The 14,086-nt window shown below is 40.0% G+C and overlaps 1 protein-coding gene and 1 long non-coding RNA gene across 7 annotated transcripts in view; one reads left to right on the forward strand and one right to left on the reverse strand.

The window, feature by feature from the left end:
• Window positions 1-14,086, reverse strand: part of SLC9C2 (solute carrier family 9 member C2 (putative)) — a 96,998-nt gene that overhangs the window by 7,004 nt on the left and 75,908 nt on the right. For all 6 annotated transcript variants that reach the window (XM_047840312.1, XM_047840311.1, XM_047840313.1 and 3 more), the window contains 3 exons: window positions 10,448-10,546; window positions 7,334-7,501; window positions 5,085-5,216 (listed from right to left, as the gene is read on the reverse strand). In XM_047840312.1, coding sequence (XP_047696268.1) covers window positions 5,085-5,216; window positions 7,334-7,501; window positions 10,448-10,546 — 399 coding nt within the window. The remainder of the gene's footprint in view (window positions 1-5,084; window positions 5,217-7,333; window positions 7,502-10,447; window positions 10,547-14,086) is intronic.
• The window catches only part of LOC125155257 (uncharacterized), a 35,068-nt gene continuing 27,426 nt past the window's right edge, over window positions 6,445-14,086 (forward strand). Inside the window, exon 1 of the long non-coding RNA XR_007148105.1 lies at window positions 6,445-6,541. This is a non-coding gene — a long non-coding RNA (uncharacterized LOC125155257). The remainder of the gene's footprint in view (window positions 6,542-14,086) is intronic.

Consider the following 14,086-nt stretch of genomic DNA (forward strand, 5'->3'; position numbering starts at 1 on the left):
TTCAGAATGGCCTCCGACAAGATTATAACTCAAGAGTTTTTACATCATTACTACTAGTGGCCCTGGATATGGATGCCAGCCTGGCTGGCATGACCTCTCAATCAGCCTCAGCAGGGTGGTCAGCTATGCTTTGTGGATTCAGTTTTACCAAGCAGTAAGCAAACACCCCACTTAACAAGTGAACAAACAATAGCAAAAAGCTAAAACAAAACAAGGCAATATACTGAGTCTGAGTCATACTTCAAAGCTCAGAATTGTAGTCCTCAGAGCTGGAAGGGAGCTATTATGTATGGGTTGACTTGTGTCCCCCCAAAATTCGTATGTTAAAGTTCTGACCCCCGGTACATTAGAAGGTGACTTTGTTGGGGCACCTGGGTGGCTCAGTCACTTGAGCGTCCGACTTCAGCTCAGGTCATGATCTCACGGTTCGTGAGTTCAAGCCCTGCATCAGGCTGTGTGCTGACAGCTCGGAGCCTGGAGCCTGTTTTGGATTCTGTGTCTCCCTCTCTCTCTCTCTCTCTCTCTCTGTGCCCCTCCCTGGCTCTCACTGTCTCTCTATCAAAAATAAATAAACATTAAAAAATTTTTTTAAATAAATAAAGAATGTGACTTCATTTGGAAATAGGGTCATTGCAGATATAATTGTTTAAGTTCACATGAGGTCATAATGGAGTAGGATGAACAACTAATTCAATACTTCTGATGTCCTTAGGGAGATTTGGGAGCTCCTGGCTGGCTCAGTCAATAGAGCATTCAGCTTTTGATGTCAGGGTCTTGAGTTCAAATCCCACTCTGGGTATAAAGCTTACTTTAAAAAAAAAAAAGGCCAGGGGGAGATTTGGACACAGGTACACATACAGGGGGACTCCATGTGGGATGAAGACCGCCATCCCCAAGTCAAGGAGGAGGCCTGGACCAGATTCTCCCTCCCTCATACCTCTTAGTAGGAATCAACCCTGCCAACGCCTCGATTTCAGATTTCTCCTCAAGTACTATGAGACAATACATTTCTGTTGTTTAAGCCCCCCAGGTTGTGGTACTTTGTGACAGCAGCCCCCCAGAAAGCTAGTACACCTGCTTAGAGGTCAGTCCCATGGTAGGAATCCCCTGGACAGTGCCCTCACTCCATGCACAGCTATGTGACCCTGCCCTCAGACCTTGGTCCCTAATGGGCAGACTGAACACTTAACTGCTGAGAGCAGCACACCTGGGGCATGAAAAGCATAAGAAAATTAGCAAATATCCAAAATTTTACGAGAAAATCTTTAAAAAATAAGCTTTTTGGTTTTTTTTAATGTTTGGGTTTTTTTTTTTAAGTTTATTTACTTTGAGAAACAGAGAGTATGAGCAGGGAAGGGGCAGAGAGAGAAAGGGAGAGAGAGAGAGAGAGAGAGAGAGAGAGAGAGAGAGAGAATCACAAGCAGGTTTCACACTGTCAGCACAGAGCCCAATGTGGAAGTTTGAAGCCACGAACCGTGAGATCATGATCTGAGCCAAGATCAAGGGTTGGATGCTTAACCGCCTGAGTCACCCAAGCTCCTTATTTTGGCTGTTAAATGCATGTAAATTTTGAGTTCTATGATTTAGAGGAGGGTTTGCAGCATAAGCTTATCAGTGTTTCTAAACCTCTTTATGTCGGTTCTAAAAGTCTTAATTGGCTAGTTCTTTGATGGGAAAAGACTAGAAGGAGATAAGCCAAAGTGTTAGATAGAGATTCTCTGGGGGAGTAAAATCAGGCTAGAAAGTTATTATTATTTTCTTATGTTTTGTATCTGTATTTTCTAATTTAGATAATAAATATGCATGGCTTTCAAATTGTTTTCTTAAAAAATGAAAGGAGGGGCACCTGGGTAGCTCAGTCGGATAAGGGTCCGACTTCAGCTCAGGTCATGATCTCACGGTCCATGATTTCAAGCTCCGCATTGGGCTCTGTGCTGACACTTCGGAGTCTGGATCCTGCTTCAGATTCTGTCTCCCTCTCTCTCTGCCCCTCCCCCACTCATGCTCTGTTCCTCTCTCAAAAATAAATAAACATTAAAAACAAATGAAAGGACATTCACCTTATTATTGAGTCAAATCTGACTCTGTATGCTTTCAACCTATTGGTTTTAATTCTCTCCTCTGGAGTTTTATACTAGACCCTAAACGTGTCCACCTTCTCTTGAAGAGGCAAAGCAAAAGGAAAGGAGAAGAATCTAAATCTTTTTGCCCTTCCACTAAAATTTTTCTGAAAATTATTGCCACATAGTAAAGAAACATGACTTCCTTAGCATGACATGCTAATTTTTAAAGAATTTTTTAGAGTGGTTTTAGGTTCACAGCAAAACTGAGAGACAGGTATAAAGATTTCCCATATACTCCAGTCTCCACATGTGTATAATTTCCCCCACTATCAATATCCGGCACCAGAGTGGTACATTTATTACAACTGATGAACCTACACTGACACATCATAATCAGCCGAAGTCCATAGTTTTACTTTAGGGTTCACTCTTGGTGTTGTAAATTTTATGCATAAATGTGTAATGACATGTATCCATTGTGATAGTATCATGCAGAGTGGTTTCACTGTCCTAACATCCTCTATTTATTCCTCCTGCCCCAACTCCTAGCAACCACTGATCTTTTTATTGTGTCCATAGTTTTGCCTTTTCCAGCATGTCCTACAATTGAAATCATACAGTGTGTAACCTTTTCTGGTGGCCTCTTTCACTTGGTAATATGCATCTAGGTTTTTTTTCCATGGCTTTTCACAGCTTAACAGTTCATTTCCTTTTAAAAATGTTTTTAAAATCTTTTAATGTTTATTTTATATCTTGAGAGAGACAGACAGACAGACAGAGAGAGACAGAGTACAAGCAGGGGAGGCGCAGAGATAGAGGGAGTCACAGAATCCGAAGCAGGCTCCAGGCTCTGAGCTGTCAGCACACAGCCTGACACAGGGCTTGAACCCACAAACCGTGAGATTATGACCTGAGCTGAAGTTGGACACTCAACCAACTGAGCCACCCAGGCGCCCCAAGTTCATTTCTTTTTAGCACTGAATGATATTCCATTGTCTGGATGTGCCACAGAGGAATGAATTTATCCATTCATCTACTAAAGGACATTTTTGTTGGTTGTTTCCAAGTTTTGGCAATTACGAATAAAATTGCTATAAATATATGTGTTCAGATTTCTGTGTGAACATAAGTTTTCAACTTCTTTGGGTAAATATCAAGGATACTGATTACTGGATCATATGGTAAGAGTATGTTCAGTTTTATAAGAAACCTCCAGACTGTCTTCCAAAGTAGCTGTACCATTTTGCATTCCTACCAGCAATGAATGAGAGTTCCTGTTGCCCTATATCCCCATCAGCATTTGGGGCTCTCAATGTTCCAAATGTCGGCCATTCTAATAGGTGCATAATGGAATCACAATGTTGCATTTTTCTGAGGATATATGATGTAGATAGAACGTGTTTATTTACCATCTGTATATCTTCTTTGGTGAGGGGTCTGTTAAGATCTTTGGCCCATTTTTTAATTGGGTTGTTTGTTTTCCTATTGTTGAGTTTTAAAAGTTATTTGTATATTTTAGGTAACAGTCCTGTATCAGATGTGTCTTTTGCAAATATATATTTTCTCCCACTCTGTGACTTGTCTTCTCATTCTTTTCAGACGTGCGAATCTTTTAACCCAACATTCATATCCAGTCTCATTTTACTGAGATGCAACAAACATTGTTGAACTCTGGTCTGTCACTTTCCCAGTTCCTAACTTATAATAGGGGTTCAAATAATTATTAAATAGGATATAAATATGGATTGTAAATTATGCCAATGCTATTACTTGTTGGAGAAAAAGTTCATAAAAGAGGCTCGGTCACCCCAATAAAGATTTTAAAAAGACAGTAGATTCATATTAACATAGGTAGAGGAGACTATAAGAAACACCACCCCAGGGATGCCTTGGTAGCTCAGTCGGTTAAGCATCCAGCTTCGGCTTGGGTCATGATCTCACAGTTCGTGGGTTCGAGCCCCATGTTAAGCTCTGTGCTGACAGCTCGGGGCCTGGAACCTGCTTTGGATTCTGTTGAGAAGAAAAGCTAATAAAAACAAGATAAAGGGGGCCAGCCAGATGTCGGAAGCTGGATACTCCCCTGCATACTTTTGGCTTCTGCAATCTTGTTTGCCTCCTGTGTCCATGAACTGCCCAGATAGCACCACTGATAAGTGCCCCCTCCCCTTTGTCTTTTGTCTCTCAACCTGCTACCATCCCAGCCATAATAACAGGCTGATGCCAAGGTTCAGGGCTCAGCCTTTGGAGGTGACTCCGCTGGGCGAGGACCAGTGCGCAGTAAACAGTCTTTTCCTGATTCCCCAAGTGTGCGTGGCTTGTCTCTTCCTGGGCACCAAGTATTTGCTGTCACACTGTGTCTCCCTCTCTCTCTGCCCGTTTGTGCTCTATCTCTCAAAATAAATAAACACTAAAAAAAATTTTTTTTTAAAAGAAAGAAACACTACGCCAATCAGTCCTCACTCAGATCATTCAAAAAGCTGCATAGAACAAGCACCCAGTCCAAAGAGGAAACTCAATTAGCATCTACCTGGGTCTGAGTAGATTGGCTCATAATGCAGGGGATTTCGAGCTTGAAAGCAGAAGTCATTATGTTTCTGTATATTAGTGAAAAGGAACCATTATTTCCTCCAGAAAACTGCTATTCCTCTTGTATTCCCTATTGACAGAGTTTAGAGTAGTGTTCTCATCCCTGGATGCACATTCGAAACACCCGGGGGCTTTTTTAAAAATGCCAAAGCCCGAAAGCACACACAAAATGTAAGTTCCTAGTTCTTGGGAATCTGCCTATTTCATATTTGCTGAATCTGTTTTTTTAAGGCATGACTGCAGGTAGCCTGGAAAATCAGCTGTGACAAGAGAACTGAAGATCTGCAGGAAGTCAGAACAAGTGTGGTTAAAATTCTAGAATCTCATTTTAGAATATCAGATACAACCTTCCTTTCTGTCTCTGTCTCAAAAATATGATACGCATTTCGTAAAAAGCAAATAAAAGTCCATTCATTTTTTAATCCTATAACTTACCTCATCAATGAGACTTGATTCAAAATACTGATAGGCAATACTGAGTGCAAGCTTTAGCCATATTTTATATTCCAAGGATGGCCAGAAGACATCAAAGCCTTCATACAAATCCTCCAGGGAGATAAAGCAGGCCTGAAACCACAAGATATCGAGCAGCAAGCTTGATTCACAACTAAATTATAAGGCCATCAGAAGACAAGGTGCCTATAGATTTAATCTTCACCTGACCCCTTAGAAAAACCGTCAACTCTAGTAAAATTATGATACTCTGCCATTTAAAAGCATTGTACTGTGGAGAAATTGTTTGCCATATGTAAGATGATAAATTTTACAGTTCAATTAAAGCATACACTTAGTGATAAGCCAGGAAAATATATACCAGTCAATAGCTATGGTAAAGGATACAGCTCATGAGCCCAAGATTCAGGAAGTAAGCCACATAAACTTATCTATTTTACTGCCACAGTAGGTGAAGTGGGCTCAAAAGAGGACTCCTGCTGCCTCAATTTTGACCTCAGACTTCTAGTTGGGTTTTTCTTTCCAGCTTGTCTCTTGGCTCAGGCTGAAGGCCTTGGGGACAAAGCATCCTTAGTTGGGAATGAAACTACCCCCTCAAACAATAGGAACTGCTCTGAGCCAGCAAGACCCCACCTGTGATTAACTCTAAGACAGTGATGGATTTGACCTTCACTGTCCACCTGCTCACACCCATCCACGTTTGCCCCACATTTTCCTTATATAAACCCAGAAGTATTTCAGCACATTGGAGATCATCTTTGAGCTGCTAATCCACTATCTTCCTGGTGTTGGCCTCACTGAAATAATTTTTTTTCTTGTTTCACCATCCCTCATGTCTCTCTGCCTTTGGATTTTGTCAGCAGTGGGTGGTGGAACCTGACTTGGGGCCCCACTCTGGGTGCTCTTGTACCCCTGCATGTTGGCTATAGACTGATTCACAGGATTTGTTTCCAGAGGCCAACTGCTTACCTGAATATGGAAGACTGCTCTTTAAGAATTCAAGCTACATGGACTTCAGTGACTTCACTTCAACCTTGTGACTAAATTCATGCCTCCTGTCCTCTTCCAGAAACTAAATGGTATGAAACTGATAAAGCAACATTCCCTTCTGTCCCACACACCCCTAAGACTCTGGACCCTGCCCCTCCCAAAGCTGAAGCTAAAGCAAAGGCTTTGAAGGCAAAGAAAGCAGTGCTGAAAGGCGTCCACAATCATAAAAGATCTGCACGTCACCTACATTCCCACGGCCCAAGACACTGCATCTCTGAAGGCAGCCCAAATATCCTTCAAAGAGCATCCCCAGAAGAAACAAGCTTGACCACTATGCCATCATCAAGTTCCCCCTGACTACCAAGTCAGCCATGAAGAAAATAGAAGACAACGACACTCTTGTGTTCATTGTGGATGTCAAGGCCAACAAGCACCAGATCAAACAGGCCGTGAAGAAGCTCTATGACATTGATGTGGCCAAGGTCAACACTCTAATCAGGCCCAATGGAGAAAAGAAAGCATATGTTCAACTGGCTCCTGACTGTGATGCTTTGGATGTTGCCAACAAAATTGGGATCATCTAAACTGAGTCCAGCTGGCTAAATCTAAATATGAATATTTTCAACATAAAAAAAAATAATAATAGTACATAAATAATAATAAAAAAAACAATTAGGGGCGCCTGGGTGGCTCAGTTAGTTAAGCAGCCAACTTTGGCTCAGGTCATGATCTCACGATTTGTGAGTTCAAGCCCCACATCGGGCTCTGTGCTGACAGCTCAGAACCTGGAGCCTGCTTTGGATTCTGTGTCTCCCTCTCTCTCTGCCCCTCCCCTGCTCGTGCTCTGTCTCTCTCTGAAAAATAAATAAACATTAAAAAAATTTTTAAAAAAACAAGTATTCTTTAAAAATGCTACTTTCATAATGGTGGCCATTTATTGTCTATACATGCCATGCACTTAGACATTTTCCTAATCTTCATAACGTCAAAGCTAGACATTCTCTCTTTTAATAAACAAGGATACTAAGACACAAAGAGATTAAAATATGTCACTCCAGGTCCCACAGCCAGGATGTGAGACACTAAATCTTTTCTCAGCTAGTCTACACTGCTTCACAATAGCTGGGTAGGTGGCTGCATAAGATAACGGAACCCAAAGGAAGAAAAGATTCTGGTATTCCTTATTTACTTCAGAAAGAATTAACTAATAGCCCACAATACAGACAGAACCAGTTTCTTACCTGTAAAATAGTTTCACAAATGGCAGTATATTCAATTTCACGCTTAAGCAGACAGCTCAGCTCTCCAATGACGTCCCCACTGGTACAGTATTCTGTAAACATGGTTTTGAACTCTCTATCAGACCTTAGGCTACTTTCTATTCCAAAGGTAGGAGGTGAGCTATGCAACTGCAAAGGGAAATACAAAATTAGAAACCCTTCACCAAACCAAGCCACAGGAGCTCCCACTGTTTCTTTCAATTATTAACAATGGAAGGAAAAGATTCTTTTTCTAAAATTAATTAATTAATTAAGTTTTTAATTTACACCCAAGTTAGTTAGCATATAGAGCAACAATGATTTCAGGAGTAGATTCCTTAATGCCCCTTACCCATTTAGCCCATCCCCCCTCCCACCACCCCTCCAGGAAGGAAAAGATTCTTTACTACACTTTCAGGTGTGAAAAAGGAATTAAGGTACCCCCCCCAAAAAAATCACAATTTTCTTTCACATTTCAATTCTCCAAAGGAAGGATCGTTTCTAATCTTTATCTTCACAGATGACCCTATTTACAACTTTCTACTGACTGTTTACAACTTTCTACTGACTTATACCTCCCTTCTATAAAAATCCCACCAAAAGTAGTGATTGCTGTCTGCAACTAACTCAACCAGCCATTTCAAGTCTATTAGAAATTCTTATTATAATGAGCTAGTGCCTCTGGTGGAAGAAGACTAAATCAGACAGCATGAATTAACATGCCTCCAAATCAAGCCATGATTTCAGCACAACCTAGTCGCCCTTTAAATGGTTAGTAATTTCCATGGGACATCAACAGAACAAGTTTTTAGGGAGAATACAGACAGGGTGGCTGAGTCACTTTAGGAAAAGAACGGATAGGCATGGGTGGGGGAAATAAAAAAGCTATCAGATTTCAGGAGGAAGCTGCAGGAACCGACCAGAAGGATTACAGAATTTTCCAGAAAGTTGAGCTGTGCACATCAAAGAGGAAGGCTATTGTTCAGGACACAGGAAACAGGGAATGGAGGGTCACTGAAGAAGTTGCTAGGAAAATGTCCCCTCCGCCAGTGATCACCATTCAAACTTTTAGAGGCATTCATGCTTCCAAAGGACTTTGACATTTTTCTAATTTAATTTTGAATGCAATTCAAAGGCTCTTTGAGCAGTGAACCCTATCTCTGCTTTTTACCAACCAAGAAAAGAAGATAACATCTATAGGCAGAATTTAAAGACATCCTTCCAAGATTCCTGTCTCTTTGTTATTCAAGCAAACATTGATCTAGGTAGCTCTTGGGAAGGGACTTTGCAGAAGGAACAAAGGTTACTAATCAGCAGACTCTAAAGAGAAAATTCTGGATTATACTGCTGGGTCAATGTAATCACACAAGCCCTCAAAAGTAGAAAAGGAAGTAGAGTCAATGAGAGAGATGCAGCATCAAGAGAGGGATTGGCTGTACTTCAGCTCTGAGATGGGGCGGGGATGGGCTGCGTGCAAAGATGGAAGGGAGGGGTGGGGGCTGGAGGTGGATTCCGGCTGATAGTCTGCAAAGAAGCAGGGACATCTGTCCTCTAGCCATAAGGAACTGGATTCTACCAACAACCTCAATGAATCTGGAAATTGATTCTGTCCTCAGAGTTTCCAGAAGGGAACACTGCCCTACTGACCCTTTGATATTGGCCTTGTGAGATTCAAGCAGAGAAAGCAACTAAGCCCATAGGACTTCTAAACTATGAGATAATCTAAACTGCTAAATTTGTCCTGAGTTGCTATGGCATCGATTAAACACTAATAACATCTCCAGCCCAAATATTGTTGGACTTATACTTTAAGAAGACCTAACTAGCCCAGTCATTGCAGGAAAATTCCTCAAAGGAAAATGTACGTTGCAGCTTTTAAGTGTTTGATTCGACATACTTAATAAATACAGGTAGCAGTGTACTTTTGTTATGATTCTAATAGGAACATGACACATCTACTGGAAGCAGAATAGAATAATGGCTAAGGACATTACTGAGGCCAACTCTATGGGTTCAAAGCCTTTCTCAACCTGTTACTATGTGCCATTGCAGGGGCAAGCGAATTAATTCTCTGTACATCAGCTTTTTTCTATGAAAAAAAAAAGGTTATTATAAGGATTAATTGTCATAGTATATTGCCATTTTGACCACCCTTTAAAAAATTATAACTAACTTCTTCATCTCTCAATCACCTCTAACATACTGTATATCTAACTGCTTATTTTGTTCATTATCCCATCTCCTTCTATGCCTCTACTAGAAAGTAAACTCTAAGAAGGCAGGGATTTTTGTCTGTTTTGTCAATTCTGTGCCTAGAATGAATAGTGCCACTGTGTGGTGATAATGAGGTAAATATTTGTTGAATGAATGAATGAATGAATGAATGAAAAGTGCCAGACATTTAATAAGGGCTATATGTATTAGTTAGTATTATAATATACTTATCATAACAGTTTATTTCCATGATCAACTTTGATATTTTTAAGGTCTGAAATACCCCTTCCAAAAATAAAAAGCCAGATATAGTATGTGTATTATACTAAGGGTTTGTCACTTGTCACCATCATTTAGGATCTAGGAATTATTTGGGCCACAAGCTGGGGCTCACCCATGTATTCAGCTACCAGCATTCAGATTCTAAAGAACTCTTGTCCCCCTCACTCTACTGACCTCTTTCTCTCTCTGGTCACCAAATGCCTCCTATTGGTTGGGTAAAAGTCATATTTTCAAACCTCATCCTATTTGACCTCGGTAAGGATCTGACATTGTGGTCCATCCCATCATTCTTGACTCTCATTTCCTTGAGATAACCACTCCAAGTTGTTTATCAGAACATCATGGAAAAGACTGCTTCCTCCCAGAATTGCCACGAGGAATAAGCAAAGACTATAAAAACATTTGGTTAAATGAGGAGCACCTTTCAGATGTTGGGTATTATTATTATCTCTCAGCTGTAATGTTCACTCTGAGCAGAAATGGTTTCGTTTAGAAATTACGTTACAAATATGAAACTTTCCTGGTTCCTAAATTTCTTCTTATGTTAAAATCATATATATTTCAAAGTACATTTTTAGTAAACAATGAATAGTCCCTTACAATTGCCATTCCTGAAATAATTAAGTAGATTCCTTGTGGCATTTCACCTTCTTTACAAATGACATCTCCATAGTCGAAGTAGGCAAGTTTGGCTCTTTCCTGAAAGAAAAATAAAAAAGGAGTCAACACAAAAGTTTCATAGTCTACTTTTCTAAATAGAAATAAGATGTTAAAGCTGAAATGGGTTTCAAGTAGAAAAAAAAACTCCACAAATTGTATGCTTTGGTTTGTTAATGAATTATAATATGCTGACATACCTCATCAATTTTATTTTAAAAGAAAGGAACAAGCAAGCAAATTATAGACTTTGTGATTTGTACCAGGTACAGTGACTGATGGAAACACCCAACAAGTGCTCAGTTGAGTAGATGTTAACAATAAAGTGTGATACTTCTGATAAAGGAGACAGAAACAGGATGCTCTGGAAAAGTCCAGAAAGGCCACAGAACCCAGTATTGGGTGTCCAGGGAAGACTTTAAAGGGGAAAGAACAGCCAAGCTGAGGCCTGAAGGAAGGGTAACAGACAGGCAGGATACAATGAGTTGAACCCCATTCAGGGCAGAGGATTCGGCATATACAAAGACCCAGAAGCAAATAGAGTATCTACAGTTGGGGTAACTGTAGATTTGGTATTCTGTGGCCACAGCAGGGTGGGGTGGAGACAGGCTTCACTAGGCATAGTGCCTAGGGTTCCCAACACATTAGGGACTCATAACAGTATTTTCATTTATTTTAAAATCAGAAGGAAATAAAAAAACTTTTAGGTGGAAGAAAATGCTTTAATACTAGAACATTTAATACTAATATATTCATCTTTATACTAACACAGTCATAAAGTATAATTTTTGTACTTTTATATGGGGGAAGAGGCTGACTAAGGCAAAAGTGCCAGGGCCCATGAAAAGTCATAACACAGCCCCAGTAGAGAAAGGACTGGAGAAGTGAGCCAAAGCCAGGTCTTGAAGGGTCTTGTAGGCACATTAAAGAGTTTGGGCTTTTCCCCAAAACCAGAAAGGAGCCATGGAAGGGTTTGTAACAGGGGAATTAGGGTGACAGATCTGCATTTTATAAAGATATATAGGAAACATATCTCGAAATCATTCATAGTGGTTATCTCTAAATGTGGGGTAAGGAGTGATGAGTTTTCACTTTTTACTTCATGCACTTCATGGATAACTTCACGATTTTTTTAAAAAGGTGACATAAAACCAATTAGCCAGCTTATGTATTATTCAGACCCTTATTTTCTACCATTGACTTCTGGCTTCTCTTTATGGACTGTTAGGTTTCTAATTAACCACACTGGCTGGAGAATGAAAGAAGGGAGGAATAGTTAAAATTAACCATTGTAGGTGTGATGGAAACCACACTTGAAATCACAGTCTACCATAAGGGGTGTTATTTTGTTTACCCTGTGGATTTTAGCTAGTTAGCCACACAATCCCTGGGCTGTGTACTCCCAATTCATCACAATTTTTACCCTGGTAAAATTGGATTGAAATGGCTATCAAGACCCAACATATTAAGGAAAGGGGGCACATAGAGTAACAGAAGTCTGTAAGGGGATAGAGAGGGTCCAACAGCCTTGCAGAGGCATGGTAAGTCAAGGATGGGAAGGAGGTTACATTGTGGTGACAGATTCACCTCAGGTGTCTATGAATCATTAATCTATAGAGTTAACTTCTTCTCATTGGTTTTGGCATTCCTCCCCATTCACTGCTGGGTGGTCAGTTAATTACACTTGTGAAAAGTATTACCTACAAAGAACAAAATTCTAACTGTATCTTAAATTGGATTTTAACAAAACTAAGGAGAATGCAAATTATAAGAAACACTTTAGAGACACCTGCTTCCCAGTCCAAGTCCGTCACCAACCTCCCACACGCATTTATTTGCAATCTATTTTTCAAACTACCCACTACGGCCCTTGGCCATCACATCAGGTTTCTTCCTCCTTATTGCAGCCACACTTGTGCTCCCCAAAGCAGGACTTCAGATCCAAGCTAAGCCAGTTGGACTTCTTTCTCAAGAATTGAACTGAGAGACAATGAGCCTGGGAATTGAGAACTGAGCCATGATATCCAAGTGCTAGAAGAAGGGTCCACAAATTCCCACCACTGATATTACTAAACTGGCCTGAATCCCACCCTGCCCATGGTTAGTTAGCTAACTATTTCTTAGTAGCTTCTATATACCACCACCTTGTCTTTTCAGTCAACTTCCCCTTTGCTTAAACTAATTCATGTAAGCTATTGTTACTTTTTTTTAATTAAAAAAAATTTTTTTTTTAATTTTTGAGAGGCAGAGAGCATGAGCGAGGGAGGGGCAGAGAGAGAGAGAGACACAGATCCCAAAGCAGGCTCCAGGCTCTGAGCTGTCAGCACAGAGCCCAACACAGGGCTAGAAGTCGTAAGCCAAAAGATCATGACCTGAGCCAAAGCTGGACGCCCAACCGAATGAGCCATCCAGGTGCCCCTAGCTCTTGTTACTTTCAACCAAAGGAGTCTTAATTCAGTACATTTGAAATCAATTCAGAAGAAAAATTCAAAAATTTCTGATAGGAAGAAAACATTGGTATAGCAAGAAAGGAATCAGATATTCAAAGCTCAGTAGAATTTCATTATGATTGCTATCTTTCTAGAAAACAAGGAAAATGTCCTCATTGTGGACAAACAGATGCCTTACTATGTGCCTAGATCACAAAATATGGTACAACCAAATTTATGGTAAAACAAATGCCATTCTTTCTCACAGAGTCTTCCTGATTCTAAAAATCTAACAGAGGTTGTAACAGGTTGATGAAAAAGTTATAAATCTTATCATTTATACTATAGCCATTTAAAACTAGAACCACAAACTAGTGGTCTATGGGTCACATCCAATCCAAGGATGTTTTTTGTTTGGCCTGCGGGATATTTTTAAATTTTTAATGTGTGCCAAATTTTTAAAATTTGGAAATTTCACATAAAAATTCAGATCTAAAAAATCTGACCTCCACATTATTAAATCTAATAGTCAATTTCTAATCTTCTTCTTATTTGATCTCAGCCTCATTTGACATGCTTGCTTACTTTCCCCTTTATGAAATACTTTTCTCACTTGGCCTCTGGAACACCACTCTCTTTTAGTTTTCCTCCCACATGATGGATTACTCCTCAATTCTTCCCCCCCGCCCCCAGTTTTATTGAGATGTAATTGACATACAGCCCTGTTCCGGTTTAAGGAATACCACATAATGACTTGACATACATATATTATGAAACGATTACCACAAGTTTAGTTAACATCCATTACCTCATCTAGTTACAAAAACAATTTTTTCCTTGTGATGAGAACTTTTAGGATTTAATCTCTTAGCAACTTTCAAATATACCATGCAGCAATGCTAATACCTATGGTCATCATGTTGTATAGCACATTCCTAGTACTTGTTTATAACTTAGAAGTTTGTACCCTTTGACTATCTTCCTTCCATTTTCCCTCCCCCTATCCTCTGCCTCTGGTAACCACAAATCTCATCTCTTTCCTATCCGTTTTGCTAATTCCTCGTCATTTCCACTCTAAATGTTGGATAGCCCAGGACTCAATCCTTGGATGTCCATAATAATTCCTTAACTTATCTCATCAAGTCTCCATATA

This window comes from Prionailurus viverrinus, chromosome F1, assembly GCF_022837055.1.
Source record: "Prionailurus viverrinus isolate Anna chromosome F1, UM_Priviv_1.0, whole genome shotgun sequence".
NCBI classification, from domain to species: Eukaryota; Metazoa; Chordata; class Mammalia; order Carnivora; family Felidae; genus Prionailurus; species Prionailurus viverrinus.